The sequence below is a fragment of the Zeus faber genome, assembly GCF_960531495.2.
Source record: "Zeus faber genome assembly, chromosome: 14".
NCBI classification, from domain to species: Eukaryota; Metazoa; Chordata; class Actinopteri; order Zeiformes; family Zeidae; genus Zeus; species Zeus faber.
The window spans coordinates 4050419-4073385 of NC_137200.1; the positions used below are offsets into that span (position 1 = coordinate 4050419).

General features: G+C 42.8%; 1 protein-coding gene across 1 annotated transcript; it reads right to left on the reverse strand.

Moving 5' to 3' along the window:
• Nucleotides 1-937: 937 nt before the first annotated feature.
• Nucleotides 938-22674, reverse strand: hspa4a (heat shock protein 4a). Its single transcript, XM_080014383.1, has 19 exons — nucleotides 22462-22674; nucleotides 21110-21167; nucleotides 20841-20981; nucleotides 20503-20625; nucleotides 19306-19405; nucleotides 17422-17555; nucleotides 13110-13354; nucleotides 12479-12555; nucleotides 12095-12246; nucleotides 11056-11162; nucleotides 10403-10536; nucleotides 9447-9628; nucleotides 7774-7857; nucleotides 6310-6450; nucleotides 3864-3989; nucleotides 3199-3306; nucleotides 2491-2610; nucleotides 2150-2311; nucleotides 938-1925 (listed from the first exon to the last, which is right to left on the reverse strand). Exons 1-19 carry the CDS (start codon nucleotides 22566-22568, stop codon nucleotides 1728-1730), a joined length of 2499 nt encoding a protein of 832 aa, XP_079870509.1. The 5' UTR covers nucleotides 22569-22674; the 3' UTR covers nucleotides 938-1727.
• Nucleotides 22675-22967: the final 293 nt, after the last annotated feature.

Here is a 22967-nt window from a genome sequence, read left to right on the forward strand (position 1 = left end):
GGTAGATAATACATAGCAGAACAGTGGAGAGGATATTAAGTCCAGAAGTGGAAAGAGGGATCCTTTGGACAACTGGGTCACCCAACAAGGCACTCTATCATACACCCTTTCCAATACTTTTTATAAATAAAAACCTGTAACCAAATTCAATTGTTCATCCCTTCTGCCCATGGCCCTCTATATCTTTGCTCTGTTTTACGTTTACCTCCGAAGGAATGATGTGTTTTGCTTGTCATTACACAATGACGCTCCCAGCTCAGATTAAATACTTCACATGGTAAAAGTGCTTAAACTCAAAGTCTGTATAGGGCCAATACTACAATGTAGAAGCTGTCATTCCATGCTTATATTATTATGGCTTATGCTGCCTTTATACTGTGTGCTTACATTCAATAAATTATAACAGTTCAGTCTGCTATAACAGTGTCAGTGTTCTATTTTCACTATTTCTATTCTACTTTCATACATTTTTATTTATCAACACCCTATTATCATTATAATTATCTGCATCTCTTACAGACTAAGTAACAACCTTTTATACAATTTAACATCACTCTCAGAGTACAGAGGCTTGTTATTGCTCAATTGACTTCCATAGATATGCATAATATTTACTCAAAAGGAAACATTCGATTTACCTACATTTATTTACATTTACAGATTTACATTAGAATTTAGATGCAAATTAAGATTACGAATCTGAGGTGTCAAATAAATGTATAAATGCATATCAAATATGAGGTTCATAATACTTTTTAAATAAAATATGAGCATAACCACTATACAAAAATAAGCTTGTGGTCTTCTGCGGTATTAAAAAACAAACTAACAAACAAAAAAAATACAAGGCCATAACATTTCTAATGCTCTGTTCACAAAATCCATGATCCCCCCCCCAGATCCCACGCATCCACAAATAATCAGACAATACATTTCCAAGTTTTATTTAGATTGTTTTGTGATGCAGCGAACAGTAGTGCCTAACTGGTATTTTGTTTGACCAGCATCCACATCACTTAAGTAGAAAACAATACATGGCTAGTGAATGAGAAAAGCCAAACAATGAAATACTATAACTCAGAGCATCTAGTTTCAACATACAGTACAGGAAAGTTGTGTGAAAACCAACCATTTAGTTAGTTCAAAAGAAAATATCAAATTGAGGAATTTTAAAACTCCTCAATTGTCATTTAACTTTGAACTAAACACTGCATCACCAGCAGTTCCTTGCAGTGGAAATCTGAGAACCACCTTTCAACTTTCGCAATTAGAACAGACTGAAATATTTAACAATTTCACAATTCTTTTCGCTATTCCTAATTTTTCTGCTAATTGCTTGTTTCTTTACATTTCTCATTATCAAGACATTCTGAGCTGAAGTGCGATATCACCGACAATGCTGAATAAAAATATCTGAACAAAATGGCCATCAAAGCGACACACACAAAGCGAGTTCAGTCTCGCACTCAACTTTTATGCCATAAACTAGCCTGTAGAATATCAATATGCATTATTTTTAAATTCTCTAACAACAAAGTAATGGAGAAACAGCATGCCAAGAAGGCCAACTGATGAAGAGCAATCAGACGCCATGCTGTCGCCGGTGTCTTTCAGTGCAAATACTGTATCATCAATAACAATCTCAGAATGCAAGGGAATGGAGAAGAGCTGGAGGAAAGAGAGAGAGAGAGGAACGTGAAATGCTGGAGAGGCGGCTACAAGAGTCATCAAACGTTCATCTCGGGGAGCTTGTTCTCTGTGGTTTCCTGGTTTGTGTCCGCTGACCCAGTCTCGTCTGGACTGCCCTGCTGAGCCTCCGTTTCGGACTGGCCGTTGACCGGCCCGTTCTCGGTCGTCTCCCCCTTGGGAGGCTCCACCTTGGGCTTGGGTTTGGATAACACAGGGTTGCAGGTGGAGTAAAGCTCCTGGAAGAGGGGAAAGGAAATGGATGGCGGGGTGAAGGGACAGTGACGTTCGCAATTATGGTGCTTGCATTTCCAAAGGTTCTTTAAAGGCACTTGAAAATAGGCTAAAAGTGGCATGGTGTAATTATTCTTTTGCAGGGGTACTTATACTGTGCACTTTATTATTTTGTCAACCTTTTTTATACACCAATCCTGAAAGACTGACAATGCCAACTCTCATTTACCTTCATTTTAGCCTGGATCTCGCTGACTTGGACCACAGGCTCCAGAGTAAGTTCCTGCTTGCTCTGCTGGTTCATCTTGCTGTTCATCCAGACCACAGCCTCACTCACCTGCTTGTCCACCTTCATCACCTCCAGCTCATCCAGGTGTTCGTACAGTTCGTCCTGGCCGGAGGAAGAACCAAAACTGGTTTTCAATTACTTGGACAGAACCACCTGCTTTCCTCCTCTCAGCAGCAGTGAAGACCAACGATAAGCCATTTTTTCTTGTTACATTCGCAAAATCTGTGGAATGTATTTCTTTGAAATAGAAATGAAGAAATACAGAGTCTTGAATAAGTAACCTTTGTCTTGTGAGCCTCAATGATCTTCATGTACATCTGGATCTGTCTGCCGAGCTCCTCAAAGGCTTTCGGTCTCTCCTCAGCTTCCATGTGTCTGTGCATTATAGGCTGGCCAAGTTTCTGCAGGGACATCAGGTTTAGTAATTTACTCATCCCACAGACTGAGGATAACTGAATGATTTCCCTGTGACGATCCAGCACAGGTTAAGCATAATTACTGTCCATAAAAAAATGTCTTCTCACGCGCCAACGGGGAAACTTGGCTCTAGACGAATTTCCGTCCAAAAATGTTGAGCTTATAAATACACAGTATACTGGAGAAGTAATGTCGGATACAGAACAGGTATACAAGCACTAGGGGGGAGAAGTCAACATGAAGCAAGGTATAGATTTTAATTGAAAGATTTTTAGTCAAAAAAGATGACGCTAGATTTTTACCAAATGGATCGCAATTGACTTGCATGTAAAACCCCCCCACCAAAAAAACAACCACAACTGGAGCGTGTTATTAGTTAGTGTTATTCTGCCACCAGCCAGGCAAGGGCCACAGTGAGCCCTTCTTCCTCTGTGGCCTACCCCCCCCCCGGTTCAAATATGCAACGGATACATCAAATCAACATAACTTTACAGACCCCAGTAATCTTGCTTTTGGATACACCGTTGATGCTTTTTTTGGACATCCAACGACCTGAAAGTAATAGCAGTTACCTTCAGCTCAGCCAGTTTATCAATGTAAACTTGTTTCTGTTGGTCCTCTCCATCCTCATACAGCCAATTTTCTGTGTCCTCCAGTTTTAACGAGAAAGCATCTCGGTCCTGTATTTATTGGAAAAGGTTTAAGTAGAAAACAGAGATGAAAAGAAATACCTGATTGCCAAAACAAAACGCTGTGAGCGTACAGGTACTCCTCACTTAATGACCGAGATTTGTTCCTAGGACCAGGTCGTTCAGCGAACTGGTCGATAAGCGAGGACTCGTGTTATTTCACGGTAAGGGGGCTTGGCCATTGCGAACACTAGTGTAGTGAATACTGACAGACTGCGGGAATGACACTGAGAATGGTGATGCGTGATGAGATACTTGACACTGAGATGACACGGTATTGTATGCAGCGTACAATACAGACTGGTCAGAGAGCTGGTCGTAAGTCCCAACGGTTATTAAACAGTAGGTCGTTAAGTGAGGAGTACCTGTATTTCCAAAATGGAAACACATATTTGAGCATGGGGATGGCATTTGTATATGTAATAACATGAAAATTGAAACATTTAACCCTGTTGCAAGACTTTCCCCATCAAGACCATTTAATTAGATGTGAAATTGAACCACTTTGCCTGAAGAGCCTTTATAGCTGAAAAGCGGCGTATACATACAGATGCGCTAACAAACTTCTCCAGCACGCCGTGCAGCTTGTCCCTCATGTCGTAGACGTACTCCTCCACGTTGTTCTTGGCATCGTTCCTCTCCTTCTCCAGCTTATCCTGCATGATCATCTCACCCTGAAAGACCCGGCAGCCGATTCACTCAGAATACATCAAAACATTCATGACAGTATTACTGTAATATTTTACTGTAATATACACCGATCAGCCACAACATTAAAACCACTGACAGGTGAAGTGAATAACATTGTGTGGTGTGGGGATGGGAGGGTTTGGATCTAGGTGATTTGGTCAGAGTGGCTGCATACCTGTTGCTCATTGGTTGAATTAACCAACAGCAGGCTAAAACCTCATCCTCACATACACTCAGAAGAGGAGCCCTGTCATGACATGTTCCATCTGCTCCTGGCTAATTCCACCTAGCCTTCTCTCTACAATAAACTGGTGTCTACAACCCATCGTCTTTTGTGTCTCTGTGAATAATCCTCTTAGTATGCAACGGCGAATGCCACGTGCGGACGCAGAACCCGGTCATGAGCCTCTGAAAGGTGGCTAGGCGAGCAACCCAAACGGAAACGTCACGAGTTGGTACAACTCCTGCGGAGTAGAGAAAGCCAATTTCTCCTTGGACTCTGGCGACAAGGGAATCTGCCAGTAGCCCTAAGGTAAATCCAGTGTTGTTGAAAATGGAGTCGTGCCTAACCGGTCAAGGAGCTCGTCGACCTGGGGCATTCACCTTCCGATAGTCTACACAGATGACGATGAGTTGTAGACACCAGTTTATTGTAGAGAGTAGGCTAGGTGGAATTAGTCAGGAGCAGATTGAACATGTCATGACAGGGCTCTTGAGTGTGTGTGAGGATAAGGGTTTTAACCTGTTGCTTGTTAACCGAACAAATGAGCAACAGGTATGCAGCCACACTGACCCAATCACCTAGATCCAGGTCAGATGAGGCTGCTCAAACCTTAGCCAAGAGTGGATCAAACATGTCATGACAGGGCTCTTGAGTGTGTGTGTGAGTATAAGAAATTAACCTGTTGCTTGTTAGCCCAACCAATGAGCAACAGGTATGTAGCCACACTGACCCAATCACCTATATCCAGGTCAGGTGTGGCTGCTCAAGCTGTCCCCACACCACATATTGATAATCTTGTTCCAATGGCATGTGTCAAGGGTTGGGATATATGAGGCAGAAAGTGCGAAGTTTGTGTTTATGTGTAAGCATGAAAATGGGCAACTGTAAAGATCTGAGCCACTTTGACAAGTGCCAAATTGTGATGGCTAGACAACTGTGTCAGAGCATCTCCAAAACAACAGGTCTTGTGGGGTGTTCCCAGTATGCAATGGTTAGTACCTACAAAAAATGGTCCAAGGAAGGACAAGCGGTGAACCGGTGACAAGGTCATGGGCACTCATGGCTCACTGATGTGCATGGGGAGCGAAGGCAAACCAGTCAGTCCGATCCCACAGAAGAGCTACTATAGCACAAAGGAGTTAGGAGTTAATGCTAGCTATGATAGAAAGGTCTTAGAACACACAATGCATCACAGCTTGCTGTGTATGCCGACTGGTCAGAGTGCCCATGCTGACCCCTGTCCATCACTGAAAGCACCTAAAATGGGCATATGAGCATCAGAACTGGACCATGGAGCAATGGAAGAAGGTGTCCTGGACTGATGAATAATATTTTCTTTTACATCATGTGGATGGCTGGGTGTGTGCCATCTCTTCAGGAAAAGATGGCACCAGGATGCACTATGGAAAGAAGGCAAGCCAACGGAGGCAGTGTGACGCTCTGAGCAATGTTCTGCTGGGAAACCTTGGGCCCTGGAATTCATGTGGATGTTACTTTGACACGTAGCACCTATCTAAACATTGTTGCAGACCAAGTACACCCCTTCATGGCAATGGTATTCTCTGATGGCAGCGGCCTCCTTCAGCAGGATATTGTGCCCTGCCACACTGCAAAAAATGTTCAGGAATGGATTGAACATGACAAAGAGTTCAAGGTGTTGACTTGGCCTCCAAATTCCCCAGATCTCAATCCAATGGAGCATCTGTGGGATGTGCTGGAACAACAAGCCCGATGCATGGGGGCCCACCTCACAACTTACAGGACTTAAAGGATCTGCTGCTAATGTGTTGGAGCCAGATACCACAGGACACCTTCAGAGGTTTTGTGGAGTCCATGCCTCGATGGGTCAGAGCTGTTTTGACGGTATGAGGGGGAGCTTCAGAATATTAGGCAGGTGGTTTTAATGTTGTGGCTGATCGGTGTATGTGTGTACATGTATCATAACATAGATGTGTGTTTTCTGCTGGTGTCTGAATGGTATTAATGATCTTGTATATTTGGCTTTGACTCAGATACAGGACAGCGATGTTTCACTAACACAAGGCAGGGGCTGCTCATGGCTCCTGATCTGGGAGCATTACCTCATTCTCCACAAACAGATTAAGCATATCGTTGGACAGCTGCCAATGAACATTGTTGTCTATGGGCAGCTCGACTGTCTTCGTTTTCACTTTGAGCTTTTTGGCCTGCGGGGGCTCCTGCTTTCCTTCCTCTGTCAAGGTCTGAAGAAGAAGACAGAAATCATGTTATTTGCCACATGCACAAGCTGCTCTTACCGCAGAAAACCTTGCAACTTGCAATAGTTCCCTGCTCTACTATTGGTGTTTGCATGTAGAAGCCAGGATGACTCTTGGGCAGATGAGGACTGTGAATAAATTTGACAAAAAGCACATCAGCGTCATCAGCAAGTAATGGTTGTTGAGTACTAAATGAATACAGAGCTTTGGATAAAACCTTATTTGCCTCCATACACACAAGATCTTAATCACAGTTTAGATAAACTGTTCATCTAAAAAGGTACGAACCAAGGTCAAATCAACATCAGGCTGCTTGGCTTTCTCCAAGTATTTAATCAACGGATATTTGCCTGTGTGTCAGATCTAGACTCTTTATATCTTAAAGCATTTTAAACGGTAACATCAATCTGAACTTTCCTTTTGGGACTTTCATAGGCTTTCAGGTAAGTTCAAGTCTGAATCAACATAGACAGAATTTAATAGTTGGGTAATGGAGTGAAAGATAAGTTTTGTGTGGGAGTCCCTGACAGGATGATGGCTCAATAGAACCAGTCAGTGAGACGAGTGAGGGCACCTTGTGGATCACTTTGAAGACGAGCAGAGCATTTTATGTGCACCCCTCCTTCATCAGCGGAGTGGAAATGTGTGAAACAGCCACATTCCATGAGACCTAGGTTGGTCTCTGTGAGATTGTACAACCGTTTCTGTCGAGTAATTTGATTGAACAATGGGAATACTATGAGCACTGGTATACAGTTTAATGAGGAGTGATCGTGATCCTTCAATGTCTTGGTATAAATTGATGGCTCAAAACCGCAGCCAGGAAACCACTTGTGCTGTTCAGCTTTTTGTCTGTTAGTCTGTTGACAAACAGAAGAATCCTGAAGCAATTATCTTTGTTGATGGAGTCGAATACACAGGCAATTTTTTTTAAACTAATTAAATAAACAAACAAACAAACAAATAAATAAATAATAATGACCTGTTGTCTCAAATTACCTTTACTTGTTAATAGTATACATTACGAAACGACTTACATAAAAGCAATATCACACTCAAGGTCATACAGGTAACACTATATACATACATTAGACCTTCCTCTCACATTATATTGCTTATTTAGGAATGGAAGGAGGAATTTATAATCACAATAATCATCGGGACTTCTACCCCATCAATATATTACAAATCTGCCTATTTATTTAAAATCCCATAATGTTTTCATAATGTTGCGTCATTCACTTAAAGACAATCAACATTATTATGAAATAACTGCCCTGCCCTATTGGCTGTATCTTGTTCAGTCACCTCCATCTCCTCGATTTCTGATTTCTTGTCTCTGTTTACATCGCCCTGGGACTTCTGTTCCTCCTGGTCCACTTGTATTTGGTTCTGACAAAAAAAACAACAATGCACTTTACAGACCGATGTAGTTTTAGAGCTGACTGCAACAGCAATAATTGACCAGTTGTAGCATCATTGGTAACACACACTTTAGTACTAATTTACTTTTGATGGACCTCTGGTGATGTTCTGAATAAATTTACTGATGTGATGCAATCTAGGTTTAAACTGATGTTTTGCACAATATGTGTCACATCATTTTTTGGAGTCACAATCATTCTGCTAGCACTTTAAAACCAGTTTAAGCACTTTAAAAGTAGAAAGGCGTAAACACATTTCTCGTGTTCACACAGTTCTCTCTGTAGAAGATAGGGTGATGAACACAACAAAGAGCCAAACACAGGCATTAAAGAGAAGAACCAAGTTGTTTTTAAGCTTGTTGAGGCATGACATCCATCATCCTCTTAGCCTCATATTTGCAACATGACTAATCAACCACAAGAAATGAGGTGTGGCTTGTGTTTAGTTTGAGCTTTCCAAGGGAATGCTACATGCATCACACAAACCAAGATGCACCACCATGAAAAGACACATACACATATTTTTATTTGAGTTTTATAACAGAATAATCTGGGTTTTCTGTTCTGAGAATTTTTATCTTGGGCTGGGTGATATTGACAAAAATCGAATATCACAATATGTTTTGACAATAACAGACTTGCCAACCTTGGGAAAATATTTAAAATATACTACTACTAAAAGATACTACGGCTAAGTATATATAGTATATAATTTATCTTATTAGGATATACCCCTTGAAATGCATCACCTCGTAAAGTTACCGAACATGTTTACCAGCTAGATTCCTATTTCCGATTTTTTTTTCTGTCTGTAGTTTCCGATTTCGGTCTACTGTACATCGATGACCAATACGTTGCGTGATCTGATCACGCTCACGTGATTGGACAGCTGCACATACAAACTACCACTGCAATTTTCAGTTACCACAATAGTGAGATTTCTGATTTTGACACTGTTTATTATTGTTTATATTTCACTATGGAACAATAGTATTGTTCAGAACGGTATTGTTTGATTTCCATCATTTAATTGCAATTTACACACACACACGCGCACGCGCACACGCACACACTTTTTTTTCTTTTTGCGTAGTTTCAGCTGGCATTTCATACCTGCGTATTTTCACAAAGAATTGTGTAGTTGGTACACAAAATGTGTGCAGGTTGGCAGTTCTGCACATACCTCAATATCAAAAATGTGACGATATTTTGGAGGTCACTATTGGTGCTTTCAAATGATATTATATACTTGAAATATTTGAGAATTATGGTATTATAACTAGAACAGCTGACTTTTTGGAGAGGAAATAATCTAAGCTTGCTTGTAACAGTTTAAATAAAGATGAAGATTTACTAAAGATGACCACCCACAATGAAAGGGGGACAACATCCAAAGCTACTGTAATGAAGGACACTGATGAATTGCAGCAGAATATTTAAAAATCAGTCAATAATAAAAATGTAATACTGTAAAATCGCAATCCCACAAATCCCAATACAATACATATCAAATCTGCAGGCAGAAGACCCCATCAACCATGCAATGCAGACCCCTACCTCCTCCTCCTTTCCATTCTGGTCCGTCTCCATTGGCTCCTCCCCCTCCGTGGGTTTGAGGACTTCAACTAGTGAGGCGCTGGACACACCGAACACACCATGGATGTTGATCCGTACCTTCACCTTGACCTTTGAACTTTCGCCAGACACCTGTGGGACGACATTCTGGATCTGGAACTGGCCTGTTGGGGAGGGCAGAGAGGAAACAATGGTTAGGGATGAGTGGGTAAGAAATACTTAAGAACATCGATGCAAATGTCAGGTGGATTATATTTAAATGGGGCGGAAAACTAAAACAATATGGTCAGTCTTCTTCTTTATATTAAATGTGTGGGGGCATGGTCAAGCCGCCGCTGCAGACAGGCCAGGGCTGCTCAGCTGCTGGGGATCGGGTGAATCAACGGAGGGGCTCCGCTGATTCGTCTGATCCTGGACCAGGAAGCAACTTAGGTTTTGTTTTTCCCCGCAATAGGGAGGCGTGCGTGGCTTCGAGACGGAACCAGACCCAGAACCATGGAGTCTAAGCGCAGTAGACTGGGCATCCTACTGCGGCAGCGCACATATGCACGGACGTTCTGGACTCTCCCCCTGTTGGCCAGCGATCCTATGATTTTGCCTTTGGCCCACGTGTCACCTTTTGTTAAAAGACTGTAATAAATACATGCCAAACGGTGCTGTTTTACATCCACCTGCCTCCCCTCTCTCTCTCTCTTCTTCTTCTTATCTAATATGTTTACATGTACATATTAGAATCCTTGAAACTGATTGCTGTATACATATATTCATTGTGAATGACTAAAAAATGCCGATAAGGTATGGAGAACTCACATGCGGAAAGGTTTACTTAAATTTCGATCATTATTGTTTATAAAGAAATCGTTTAAGTCAATAACATATTCTGATTTATATAGACCATTTAGACAGAACAGAAGACAGAACTGAAGGTCTAGCAGTACCTATGGTGGGGTTGGGATATGGCAGCTCTTTGGGGGTATTGTAGAAGGCGTCCAGAGAGAAGGCCTCCTTCCGATAAAATGTCAACACTTTTGAGAAAGGTGCTGCGTGGTTCTTTGGGAAAACCTCACATTCACTGCAAAAAACAACAAGACATGTCAATGTGGGCAAAGTAAAAAATAAGAGCATGTGAAATAGCTTGACTATTGCCTTAAATTGACACATTAATCGCCCAACACAAGCATAGGAAGAGACAAAGACAGAGGCTTGAGCATAACCTGGGCTCTATTGTGGTATTGCCACAATTTTCTTTTTTCTGAAAAAATCACTGACACACAAGCTCTGGATGGAATCAAGTTAAAGACAGACATACCATGGTAATAAAAAGCAAATATAAATTAAAAGTAAGAGTATTAAAAGTTCAATTACCCCAAAAATTATATAAACTTTACGAGTATATTATAATATATGAGTACATTTGCCCATTCAACCAAAATGTGGGAGTACATCAAATTCTAATAAAATGTGGTGAAAACGTTAATTACCATTTGTATGTTAATATCAGTGTCAATATGTGGGTGGAAGAGAAACAATATGAAACACATCATTGTATCCTAAAGCCCCGCCCCAGGGGGATGCCAACATGGGAACCCACCTCAGTACTTCCTCTGTCGCAGAGCTCCACTTTAGGGAGATGGGGTAGGGGACAACATCTGTAATGGAGAATTCCCGGACCTTGAATGCTGGTGACAGGATAGCACACTGGGGAAAAACAAAAAAGGAGGGCGGAGAGGATCAGTCAGCAAGGTTGGTCACCTAAATGTAAACTACATTGTGTTACGAGTGTATTTAAGGTTAACCCTGTTCCAAATGGTGACAGGATAAAAATGGTCTTTGCTGGTTCATCAGGCTTGTTTAGTCGTGGCCGAGAAACAGAAACAGCGAACAACAACAAGGCACGCAACTGAGCAGAGATGTGGTGTAAAACAACGAGGAATGTACATGGGACATTTCCACAGAGGAAGTCAGTTTGTCCAGTGATTGAAAACCTTCCAAATGTAGCTGAAAATGTTGTTTTGGTGGATACAATAATGAGGGGATGGGGCTCACCTGCAAAAGTTTTGTTTTGTTTTTGATATGAATATTTAGTCCTTCCTGTCCACAGTTTGTTCTCAATGACCGGTGGCAAATCAATGGAAAACATTACTATATGGATGTGATTTGTTGTTCTACAAGGCTAAAACTCTTACATTTATCCAAAAATATCTAGTTTGTCAAAACTACGTCTGAAGTCTCTTAGGATGAGACATTGCTGGTGTCAGGTCACCAAAAAGAAAAATGGAAGACAAAGGCAACAAAAACATGAACATGGAAGAGGGTGTTTCTGCTTAAACGCCAGTAATTCATTTGTCAAGAGAAAACAATTAAGTCAGTTATTAAGAATTAAGTTACATAAAAGACAACAATAGGTATAGTTCAATGAGGTCTCTTTGCAATAGTTTGTCATTATATGGTATTCAAAATGTAATTCAGGATAACATTTTCATGATAATGATACAAAAAAGTATTGTAATTTGTAATGAACCAAAACATAACACAAACCTTTGGCCTTTGAAAAATGTTTTCCGACTGTACATTTTATGGAATTCAAGTTCAATTCAAACCCCGGTCAGTGTGTGAGCTTGGAAGTATACCTGCAGAGCACAGCCCCGTGCTACGGCCTCATCTGCGTTCAGAGTGGTGCTCAGCTCCTTGCCAAAGAATTTACTGATCCGCTCTTTGATGCTGGGAATTCTGGAGGCTCCGCCTACAATTTCCACTGCATAGATGTCTTCCTTCTTCAGCTCTGGATGAGGGAAGCAGGAAGCAGGATGAGCATGGAGTCAGAGCAGGCAAAAGGTTGTTGAAGTGAATGCAAACGTGAAGCTTTTCCCATTATGTGCTTAGGGCCTTAGGGGACAAAGCCTACTCGCTGCCTCAGCCAGAGGGAAGGTTCATTCCATCTGATTGTATGCAGTATAGTGTGTGTGTAGAGATGTACTGATACTCCAGCTGCTGTTACAGATTGAGAGACTTACTGGCTTGTTCCATGACACTGCGCAGGGGGGCCTCCACTTTGGCCAGCAGCGCTGCACTCATCTCCTCAAACTGACCTCTGGGGAAACACAGTCAGGAATTATTAATATGGGCGCGCGCGCGCGCGCGCGCGCGCACGCACGCACGCACGCACACACACACACACACACACACACACACACACACACACACACACACACACACACACACACACACACACACACACACACACACACACACACACACACACACACACACACACACACACACACACCTTATCAATTATTTTGAATGCTTTGAACATACTTTCTTTCATATCTGACTTTAGATATGGCTGTTTGTCTCAGATTTTATTTTGATTTTGCCCCATTTAATTTGATAAGTAATATATCCTAAATATATAAAATATAACGCTTATGTGCCATGCTTCCTTTTCTTTTTAAACTCTTTCCAAGTTGTTTTTGCCTGTAATAAATAAGCCTGTAATAAATAAGCTGAATGGAGAGGGAGAATTTTTTAAAATCTTCATTCCCCACAAAAGTGCTAATGTATGAACTTCAATTCAGACTTACAATAGAATAAAAATAAATCATAATACTGATTTATCGCCCAGCCCAACACGGCCCTACTGACCTGTTGAGTGTGCCACTGACATCAATATCGTTCATGAAACACTCGATGTTGAGAGGAAGGTTTGATGAGTTTGCACTCATCAACTTCTTGAGCTTCTCGCACTCCTGGTAGAGCCGCACCAACGCCCGGGGCTTCGACCGGACGTCCAGCTTATATTTTTTGGCAAACTGCTCGCAGAAGTGGTTGACAAGCACCTGGTCAAAGTCTTTGCCGCCAAGCTCAGAATCAAATGCTGTACCTAAGATCTGATGGAGAGAAAACAAAAAAAAAAAAAAATCCTGAGTGACAAGAGAAAAATATTTCGCCTCAACGGGGGTACAAAAAAAAAACCTTTTCTTGGGGTTTCTTGTGTAAGGTCCATTTTACCTCAGGTCAAGGGGCAACATGCAAATAAATGTTAGTGCATGCAGTACATGATAGGCTATTGTTTGAGCATGTTGTCAAGCTTTTATCACATGTTTGTGGTGAGATAATGTGGGGAAGATAAAGTGGCAAGTTTATGAAAAGGTCAGACATACAAAGTTTTATTGAAAACAGATGACACTTTATCTTTACCTCCAATGGAATGGGGAAAAGAGACCTTGCTGTTCCCACCGATATGAACCTGTGTAAGTTTATTTGCACAACACCTTTTCTATGACCAGCAACTCCAAAATGTAACCCATCCAAGATAAGATACTGCACAGAGCTAATATCACGGAACACAAAATGTTTAAAATTGGGTTTTGTGGATAAAGACGTTAGCTCTCACTTTTCCCTTGATACCAGAGATGACTACTTTCATGCCTTCTGGCTCTGTCCACCTATCCTAGCATTCGAGACCAACATCACCAAGAAGCTATCAACCCTTCTGGGTCGCAGCATTCCAGAATACCCGACTATGTCTCGCTGACCTCTCCTCAGTTGACCCACCACCAACCCATTTTGAATGCCTTAACAATTGCCAATAAAATATTACTCAATTGGAAAAACATAGAACATCTTACCACATCCCAATGGTTACATTTATTAATAGGATACATCTCAATGTAAATACTATTGGCGATATCCAAAAACAAGGTTGATTTTTTTAATGAAATATGGGCAATGAGCCGGCTTGTCTCCCGGCTTGGGGGATGCTCCTAGGGAGTGCCTGCAGCTGGCGTCCGTGTGTCGGTTTGAGGCGTGGTTGCGGGTTTGGGGCTCGGGTTGGGGCTGGGGGTGTGGGTTGTGGGTTGGGGTCTTCGCTCTGTGGTCTGCGCGCCGCTGGGGTTGCCGCCCATAGGGGGTTGCGTGTCCTTCTGGTGGGGGGGCGGACTCCTGCCACGGTACCTGTCCTCTTGCGCTCTCGGTGTGCAGGGCGCTCATCGCTGGTGGGGGGGGGCTGTGGGTGGGGGGGCCGTCTGCCACCTTTTGTTCTGCGCCATGGCTGGTTGCTGTAGGTTGGGTGCTTCCAGGTACGGGAGGTGGGCGTGCTTGGGCGTGGTCGGGTCCGGGGGAGGGGTCCGCATGGCCGCTCCCCGGCCTGCTGCGCCCCTGCATTGACCTGGTCGCGCTTCGCCTCTCTCTCTCACTGCCAAAACTCATACTCAGTACATACACCACACAATAGGCCTAGGGCTTGCGGGATGGGTGGGGTGCGAGCTATGCAGGGGAAGATGTAGCGGGCGGCTGCCATCTTGCCAGTCACGCTCTTGCCCCAGCGTGCTTCTCGTCCATCCCAAAATATTAATCCCACTCATATTAGCTGAGAACATATACACTCGCACACCAATCCTACTTGGAACAACACTCCACCAGACCATGGTCTGCCGTGCAGGAGGGGTGCGAGTGATTTTGGTTCGACATCCCGGTGCCCCGCGCTGAGCACACTCAGCGTGGATGGGCGCTTGCGGCCGGGTGGGGCGTGGCGTGGGGGTCCCACTGGCTCGCCTGCGGGGCGGACGGTTCGGGTGTCAGTCTGTCGGCTCCGGGCCTGCGGTCTGTGCCGGGCGCCGGCGGCCTGGGTTCTGCGCCTGCAGCTGCATCTGGTGTCTGCACTTGGGGGTTGGTTATGTGTGTGTGCCCCTGGGGTGTGGGGTCTCCTCGTGCTCCCTGGTTCTGGGTTATGCTCCTCGTGGCTGGGCGTGGGGCTTGCTCTGCGGGCTTCCGGATTCTCTGGGGGCCCGGGGGTCTTCTGTGGTTGCTGGAGTGTCTATGAAGCTACGGGGCCCTCCCGCTGTTTGGCGGCAACACGACATAATACCGACCTTATACACAAGAACCAATGGGGATAAGTCATGTACACTCACCAGTACACACACCAGTACACACACCAGTACACCCCCCCCCCCCCCCGGTTGTATTCCTCTCCTTTCCTCCCTCATTTAATGCCATAACTATGACAGGAAGAGGCCATGTGACCAGTTGTAGTTCCAGTTTTCCTGGACCTGATTAACTTTCAATACATATTGTCGTCCAATGTTTATGTTTCCGTGTAAATGTTGTTTGGTTCTATGTTGAATTGTCTCACCCATGGTGAATCTCCCCCTCTTGGAGGAGTGATTAGTTGTTTATAGACCCAAAACTGTGCTCTTGTCATCCTACAGGTCATCAGGAATAAATAAAGAGTTGCATTGCAGGTTGAGAACTTGAACTCCACTTGCAGACTAACTCTGTCCTAGATGCAATACCATACAAATACTCTGTGTTGTTTTCCCAGCATGCTGACAGCACAGGTTAAAAAAAGAAAAGGTCAGTAGGAGGTTTTATTTGATTATGTTTTTTCTACCTGTAAAATACTCAATGTGTTCATCATAATTTACGTTTCCATTTCATTAGTGTGTGTTTGTGTGATCACAGTGCCAATACAGCCTTCTTTTATTTTCCACAAACCAAACAGGATTACTACATCAGGGCCCTCACATGGTCTCTAAATACAGGCTTTATATTCAGTACAGAGACAGACTGTTCATATTGCAGCCCGCAGTAAAACCCACATTTCCCACAATCTTTGTTTCGTTTGTTGTCAATAACAAAATGGCGTTGACCACAGATGAGGAGGAGTTATTTTCTGTCTCCACACGACAGTAGTACAAGAGGAGCACCATTCCCACACCCCCCCCCCCCCCTTTTATTTTGTGCTGTCCTTTTTCAAATAGGTGGCATGAGCTACTGACAGTTCATTCCAATTTTTTTTCAGACAATCAATGCTTAATTGTTGACTGTGTCTTTGTAGGCCTGTCATGATAAGTTATTTTGTTGGACGATATATTTTCCGAGGAATAATTGCGATAAGCGATATTATTGTCATTTGAAGACAATTTTTTGCCACTGATAATGATAATGTAATACCATAATAATTAGTGATGCAACAATACACGGTATGTTATCCAGCTGTTCGGTACACCCCCTTCAGTTCAATATGCACACGTGAACTGCAGTATTATGGTATCACGGCAGAAGTCCACCGCATGCGTGCCGCAAGTGCTGCTTCATATTGAATCCACTGTTGGCGCTCCACTGACCGCGTCAGTTGTGCGGGGTCCGCGTCGAGCTGCACAGGATTTCTCTATTTTGGCGAGAGGTCAATTTAATTTTTTTTTCTCAACTGCGTGCGGCTGCGCACGCCGTAGGCAGCCGCCTAGGGACCATCCCGAGGAGGGGTGCGGAGAGGGAGCGATTGGGGCGCATTTTGTGCACCTTTCTCCCTCTCTGATGGTACAGATGATGCACGCTAGCGATACGCGCCAGCGATGGGGTACCTATGATTGGCACGCCAAAACAGTGTTTTTATTTTAGTTGTTAGATGTAGGTTATTTTATCTATTTTATTTTACATCTCCTTATGAAACAAAACAAGTGCATGTGGAACAGTATGGAACGAAACCCTGTGTAATAGGGACACTTTCTCTGACTCTCTCCCGGATCACCCCCTCCTCATGCGTAATGCGCAGAAAATAATCTAACAAGTCTGCGAGTCCTGCCCCTTCCTCCGTGCACCATCCTTACACTGTTTTTAGTTGTTTTATTTGGAGGAATGGGATTTAGCTCTCTGTGTTGCTCTCCGCCATCGGGGCACACAGTGTTTGCTTCCATGTACGGACGATTCACACATGTAAAAATATATTTATGATTCCCCTTATTTATAATTCCTCATTTAAATATTATCCCTGTGCATTTTGTAAGCTTCTGTTTTATCTTGTTATTGTAATGCACACTGACTGACAAAGGGGGCAGCCCCAGTGGTATTCTGGCAATAAGCAATACTAGGCAAAACACACAACAATAAACAGAGCGATAATTAAGATATAAAAGTGTCCAAAATAAATGTTCATCGGACAGGTGAGGCTTACCTTGAGCTTTCCCTTGTTGAACGCGCATACTGACACCTGGTAGCCAGAGTGCCCCAAATCCACAAACACCACAGTCCTGGGCTTCTCTTCTGGGGCGGGAAGGTCCTGTTTGTAGATACCGTAGGCGAGGGTCACTGAAAGAGAAAGGGGAAAAACCTAAAAACACATGGACATACTCTTGTGTAAATTTGAGTTGTCGCTTAGTTAAGCCTTTAGATGAGTATTAGTAAAAACCTTCTCATTGATGTGACAATGATATGTGTTGTGTTGATTTTGGAATGATTTTAATTTCTTAATATTCAGAGAGTGTTTAGAGCACCTCACTTTTAAACGAAGCCCATGCCTCACTCGCAAGTTCTGCTGTGCTTTACATGTATTTGAGTTGCTTTGGAAGTTATGTCAACAATGGCGACCACCATTATTTTAGGTCAAAATCAAAACTAACTCACACAATTCCATTTTGTGAGTCATGTTAATGCTTAATTTACAATTCTATAGCCCATTAGGGCTGAATGATCTGGAAAGATAATCAAATATCGATTTTTTTGGACCAATATTGTGATTTAGTAGTTTCAAGTTCCTTATCTTCTGTATTATTGCACTAATCACAAGCAATAAATCATTCTATGGTATGACCAGCACAAATGGATGGTCAACATATAAATTGCTCTTTCCTGTAGGCGAGGCCTACGTGTTATGATAAATTTATATGAATAATATATCTTTATTTAACTATTGAATTGTAAAAAGAAAAATCTTCCTTCACAGTAGAACATTGACCCAATGATTTACCTTCAAGCCTTGTTATTGTTCGAATCAGAAAATTTATATTCAAAAAATATGCAGTGTACCAGTAGAGATTATTATTTTTAATAATAATGTTGCACGCATACGTCCACATACACCGAGCACCGCTCCATGTGCTCAGGGACAGCTTTACGGCCATTAATAAATAAATAAATAAAAAGGTAAAAATACAAAACAAAGAACAGCCGCTTTGTTCTGGAAGAGGCTCCATCCAGACTCTACAGGTGTTCTGGGCTCTGCCAGCAGAACACGCACAGCACAGTGCAGCGCACCTCGGCCGGAGCACAGCGCACCTCGGCCGGAGCACAGCGCACCTCGGCCGGAGCACAGCGCACCTCGGCCGGAGCACAGCGCACCTCGGCCGGAGCACAGGATCTCACCGCGTGGAGGGTTAAAACAATCTCTATAGGTGTTGTTTCGTTCCATTAGGAGCGATCGCGGGCACCTCATCGTTGGTGCCGTCGTAGAGGGAGACAGGTGCGCTCCCTCTCCGTGCCCCCATCTCCCCCCTAGGATGGTGCGCTAGGCGACCGCCTATCTCACCTATAGGAAGAGCCGGCCCTGGACAGCCCTACTGGTTAGATTGTGTAACATAATACAAAAAAAAAACCCCACTTTTTTTATTTATATAACTTTTTAATTGCAGGCTTTGTGAGCCCAATTGCCCATCCCAAGCTAAACCTTCACCATGTCTTTAAATTGAACTGTACCTGTTCAGTATAATCACAGAATATAAACAGCAAGGACAAGGTGAGTTTAAAAGGTAGTCTGATTTAACTCCTACTATTGACAAGGGGAACAAGAATGGAAAATAAAAGTAGGCATTTCATCATGCATGTCATAGTATTCTGTGACAACATTATGCCATATTTACATAGATCTACTGGTAACACTTTTCTCAAGGCACAGAGGACAAACAGAGAATACTGACCATCAACAAATCAAGTTTTATACCAGAATATTAGGACAAAGACAAAATCAAATGAAAATAAGCAAGCCTAAATTAGTTGTTAAATTACTACTTAACTAAATAAACTCAAATTATCACCAGTTCACCAAATTGTGTTTGTTCTTTACCTGCAGTGGTCTCATTCATTAGTCGTAGGCAGTTGAGACCTGCAATCTGAGAAGCATCTATGATGGACCGCCTCTCCGCATCGGTGAAATAGATGGGGACCTGGGAGGAACATGTTTACACATTACTCCAGTATGCATTAATGGAGGAAGAACAGCAGACATCAGGCTATTTTTCCTCAACGTGGTGAAACATTACCAGCAATAAAGACATTAATAAGAAATACGGAAAAAAGTGTTGATCAAAAGAGACATACTATGTTGGGTTTGGTCATGTTGGTTTTGAATTCTAAATAGCACAGATCAAAATCTTTGTACACAAAAAATACAATCATTTACCCTTAAAATATGATTTGAATAATTTTCTGCTGATTGACTAACCAATTATTGAAGAACTGTTTCACTTTTATTGTCATGTATTGGGTTATCATGTGTGCTCTGACACAAGACAGACCACCTCAAGCGTGGCAGTTTGGATGATCATATTAAACTTTTAGCAATGTACAGTTTGAACAGGAGCTTGAAATGTCAAACTTATGGCGCTAAAATCTTTATCTGTCAAAGATGTAAGGCTGTGACGGCAAGGACCTGCAGCAAGGAGTGGCACTCCAAAGAGAAAAAAATACTCAAGTTGATCTTTAAGAGGGTCAAAAATTGCTGCATGTTTCTGCGATGGCCACTAAACAAGGGTACAAAGATTTCCACTTATTTTCTAAAAGCGTCCCTTTGATTGCTGAAGGTAAACCAACTGACTAAGTTGAAAGCTCATCTTTATTTGAATTACATAACATAAAGTTATTTGATTTATTGAACATTTTTAACCGCATCGCCTGAATATGCCTGTGGGATAGATACTCAAGTCGGCGTCGGTTGTCACAGTCCGCACTCCTGCATTGTCATTACCATCCTCTTTCCACTTAACTCATAAGTCTCTTGAACTCATAAGTCTCTTGAACAGTACTTGTTCCAACACATCTTAAGACAGAGGGGGTCCGCTGGTTTCAGAAAGTTTTCCTTTGAAGATAATACGCAAAGACATTTTGATGCCAGTTGGATAAAGATTTGAGGCAAATTGAGATACAAAGACATAAAACAATTCAATCTATCGGATCTACAACATCTAATTTCTCATCGGAGAGTGTAACTTGCGTACACTCTGTTGAAACTACACAGGCTAGCGGTGAAAGTGGGAATACTCACAGAGATGACACAGTCTGCCACAGGTTTCTTCAAAGCACTCTCAGCAGTTTCCTTCAGCTTGGTCAGCAGCATACCGCTGATCTGCTCAATACTGAAGACTTTCTCTTCCTCTGTGTACATCACCTAGTAATGATTACAGATGGGAAAACAAAAAAAATATAAATAAAGATTACTTCTGTGGTGGATGACTTCGATAACGTATCACGGACGGTGTTTATAAGGTGATGTTAGCATACAGCAGCATAAAGAACTTCAAGGTCAACAATCAGTGTTTATATCCATGTAACAAACGATCCGCTCTGAGTGGATCCGTCTCAAAACCGACTTGTTGATCGTACCTTTATACCGGTGGATCCCGAAGGCATCTCTGCCAGGTCGTAAACCAGACTGGACTTTGTTGACTGAATGTATGGGTCGGAGAAGGCCCTGCCATGGAAGCGCTTGAAGCCCTGCACCGTGTTCTTACAGTTGGTCACCACCTGGCCGGCAGCAATGAGTGGGACGAGGAGAGAAACATAGGAGTGGGTTTTGGCACGTCTTTCACATTTAAGGGAATGGGAACAACATGCAGAAAGGCAGACAGTGGAATGATGCTTGACTATGTTACCTGGCTTTTTGCTGCTGCTCCTATGGCTCGATTTCGTGGTCCAAACGACACAAACGATCTAGAAGACACCAAAATAAAAATGAGTGCTACAAACTGAGGCGCTGATTTGTGGAACGGTTTTGCACGCTGTGGTAAACTTGGGACATCATTTTGTATTTAAGTTTCTCATGTTTCAATCATTTATTTTTCATGACAGATTAAGTTGTCAGTAACGTTTTGGCCTCTACTGATGTACACATCAGTTGTTACTTTTACTAAATCTTCAGCTATCTCTTACAAAGTAATGCATTGATTCTCTCTTTAATATCAAGGACCCTTGATTTGCTTCGCAATGGAGCCTCCTGAGGGGCACCGGGCCACACGTTGAGACTCCGTTTCTGTAATGGGATGGGTAGCATTTGGCAATTAATAAGTAGATCACTTAACTTTAAATCTTGGATGAAGAATGTGATATGTTAAATATGATTTACTCAGGATGAATCAAGTGGTCTTTTTAAAAAGTATCCCCTTGTTGAAAATGAAATGGCATATAAAATAAACGATATAAGAACATACAGTGAACACATTGCAAAATTGCTAGAACACAACGTTAAATGTTCGTTTTGCAGTGCAGCTTGTCCCAGGTGTGAGGAGCTCACGCCCTGCGGGTTCGTTTACACCATCTGAGCGGAAGCACAGCCTGCCCGAGCGGCTCACTCGAGATCAGGAAATGTACCCGTTTCGTAGCGCACAGTATGAAATGCTGCGTTCCACCCAATTCCAAACTCGGAAACTCGGAAAAAAAAAATCAACCTGCAAGAGAAAATGCAAAGGAACGACCATTTCAGACTGAATTTCACGGCAGACCGTCCGGACCCAAGTTTATAAGGATGACACACGTCATTTCAACATGACGTCACAGTTGCCTTCGCTTGGGTTTTAATTGAAAAAAAAACAAAAACAAACAAACAAAAAAAAGTCTTAACTTCGATCTCGCGTACTCTGCAAGCTTTAGTGTTACGTGAACATGATTGACAATGCACATTTTACCAAACAAACGCATATTTATTGCCAAGCTTCCATGTATTCCCGGAACAGAGACGATAGAAACCATTTAACGGGGGACAAACAAAGACGGAATTACCGATTTCAGAGGTCGCTTTGAACGCAGCATACGATCAGACGTCTTAGCTGGGAGCTATCCTATTTCTTACTAGATACCGATGCGAGAAAAAAAAAATTCACAAGAAAATTGCCATTCATGAAATAATAATAAAACAAGCAAAAAATGTGTTCAATCATATGATTTACTTTATCTTCTTTATACGTGTAATTTAACGCAGAAGATACCTCCATCGGACGTGGTTACTTACGGTGTGCTTCGGTCGCTGTACTCGTTAGCAGCGGTCTCGATCCCCCCGGCTCGGGCAACAGCCACATAGCAGCTCTGGAAGCCCAGGTCAAACCCCACCACCGACATCTTTCCCACTACTACCGTATTCTATAGTTTTCGGATGGACTGCCTCTGCTCATAATCCACACGGACTACTGACCGGCGTCTGACCAGGACTGGCAGGCAGCTGAAAGGTGGTCTACCGAAATATCGCAGATTCCCGTGAAGTATCGCGGGGCTTGCGCCGCTCTAGATCGCTCTGGATCTTTCCAGCGGCATCGTCATCATCTTCTTCTTCTCCAGTGTTTAATTGCGGTTGGCAAACCAGCTTGGAGGTGGGTTACCACCACCAACTGGGCTGGAACGCGCCGGCAGGCGCTCCCTCCGCCTCTTCTGGTTCGTTCTTCCAGAGGAGTCCAGAGCGTGGTGTCCAAAGCTATGGAACGCCATCTGAGTCAATATTAAATACATACATAAACAAACATG

What these genes read in the sequence shown, in the direction of transcription:
- hspa4a (XM_080014383.1), bottom strand. Translation starts at nt 22,568, where the DNA reads ATGTCGGTGGTGGGGTTTGACCTGGGCTTCCAGAGCTGCTATGTGGCT. An exon ending in AATGAATGAGACCACTGCAG is followed by an intron (nt 17,556 to 19,305) that starts GTAAAGAACAAA and finishes TTTCTCTTTCAG; the next exon opens with TGACCCTCGCCTACGGTATC. An exon ending in GCGACAGAGGAAGTACTGAG is followed by an intron (nt 10,537 to 11,055) that starts GTGGGTTCCCAT and finishes TGTTTTTTGCAG; the next exon opens with TGAATGTGAGGTTTTCCCAA.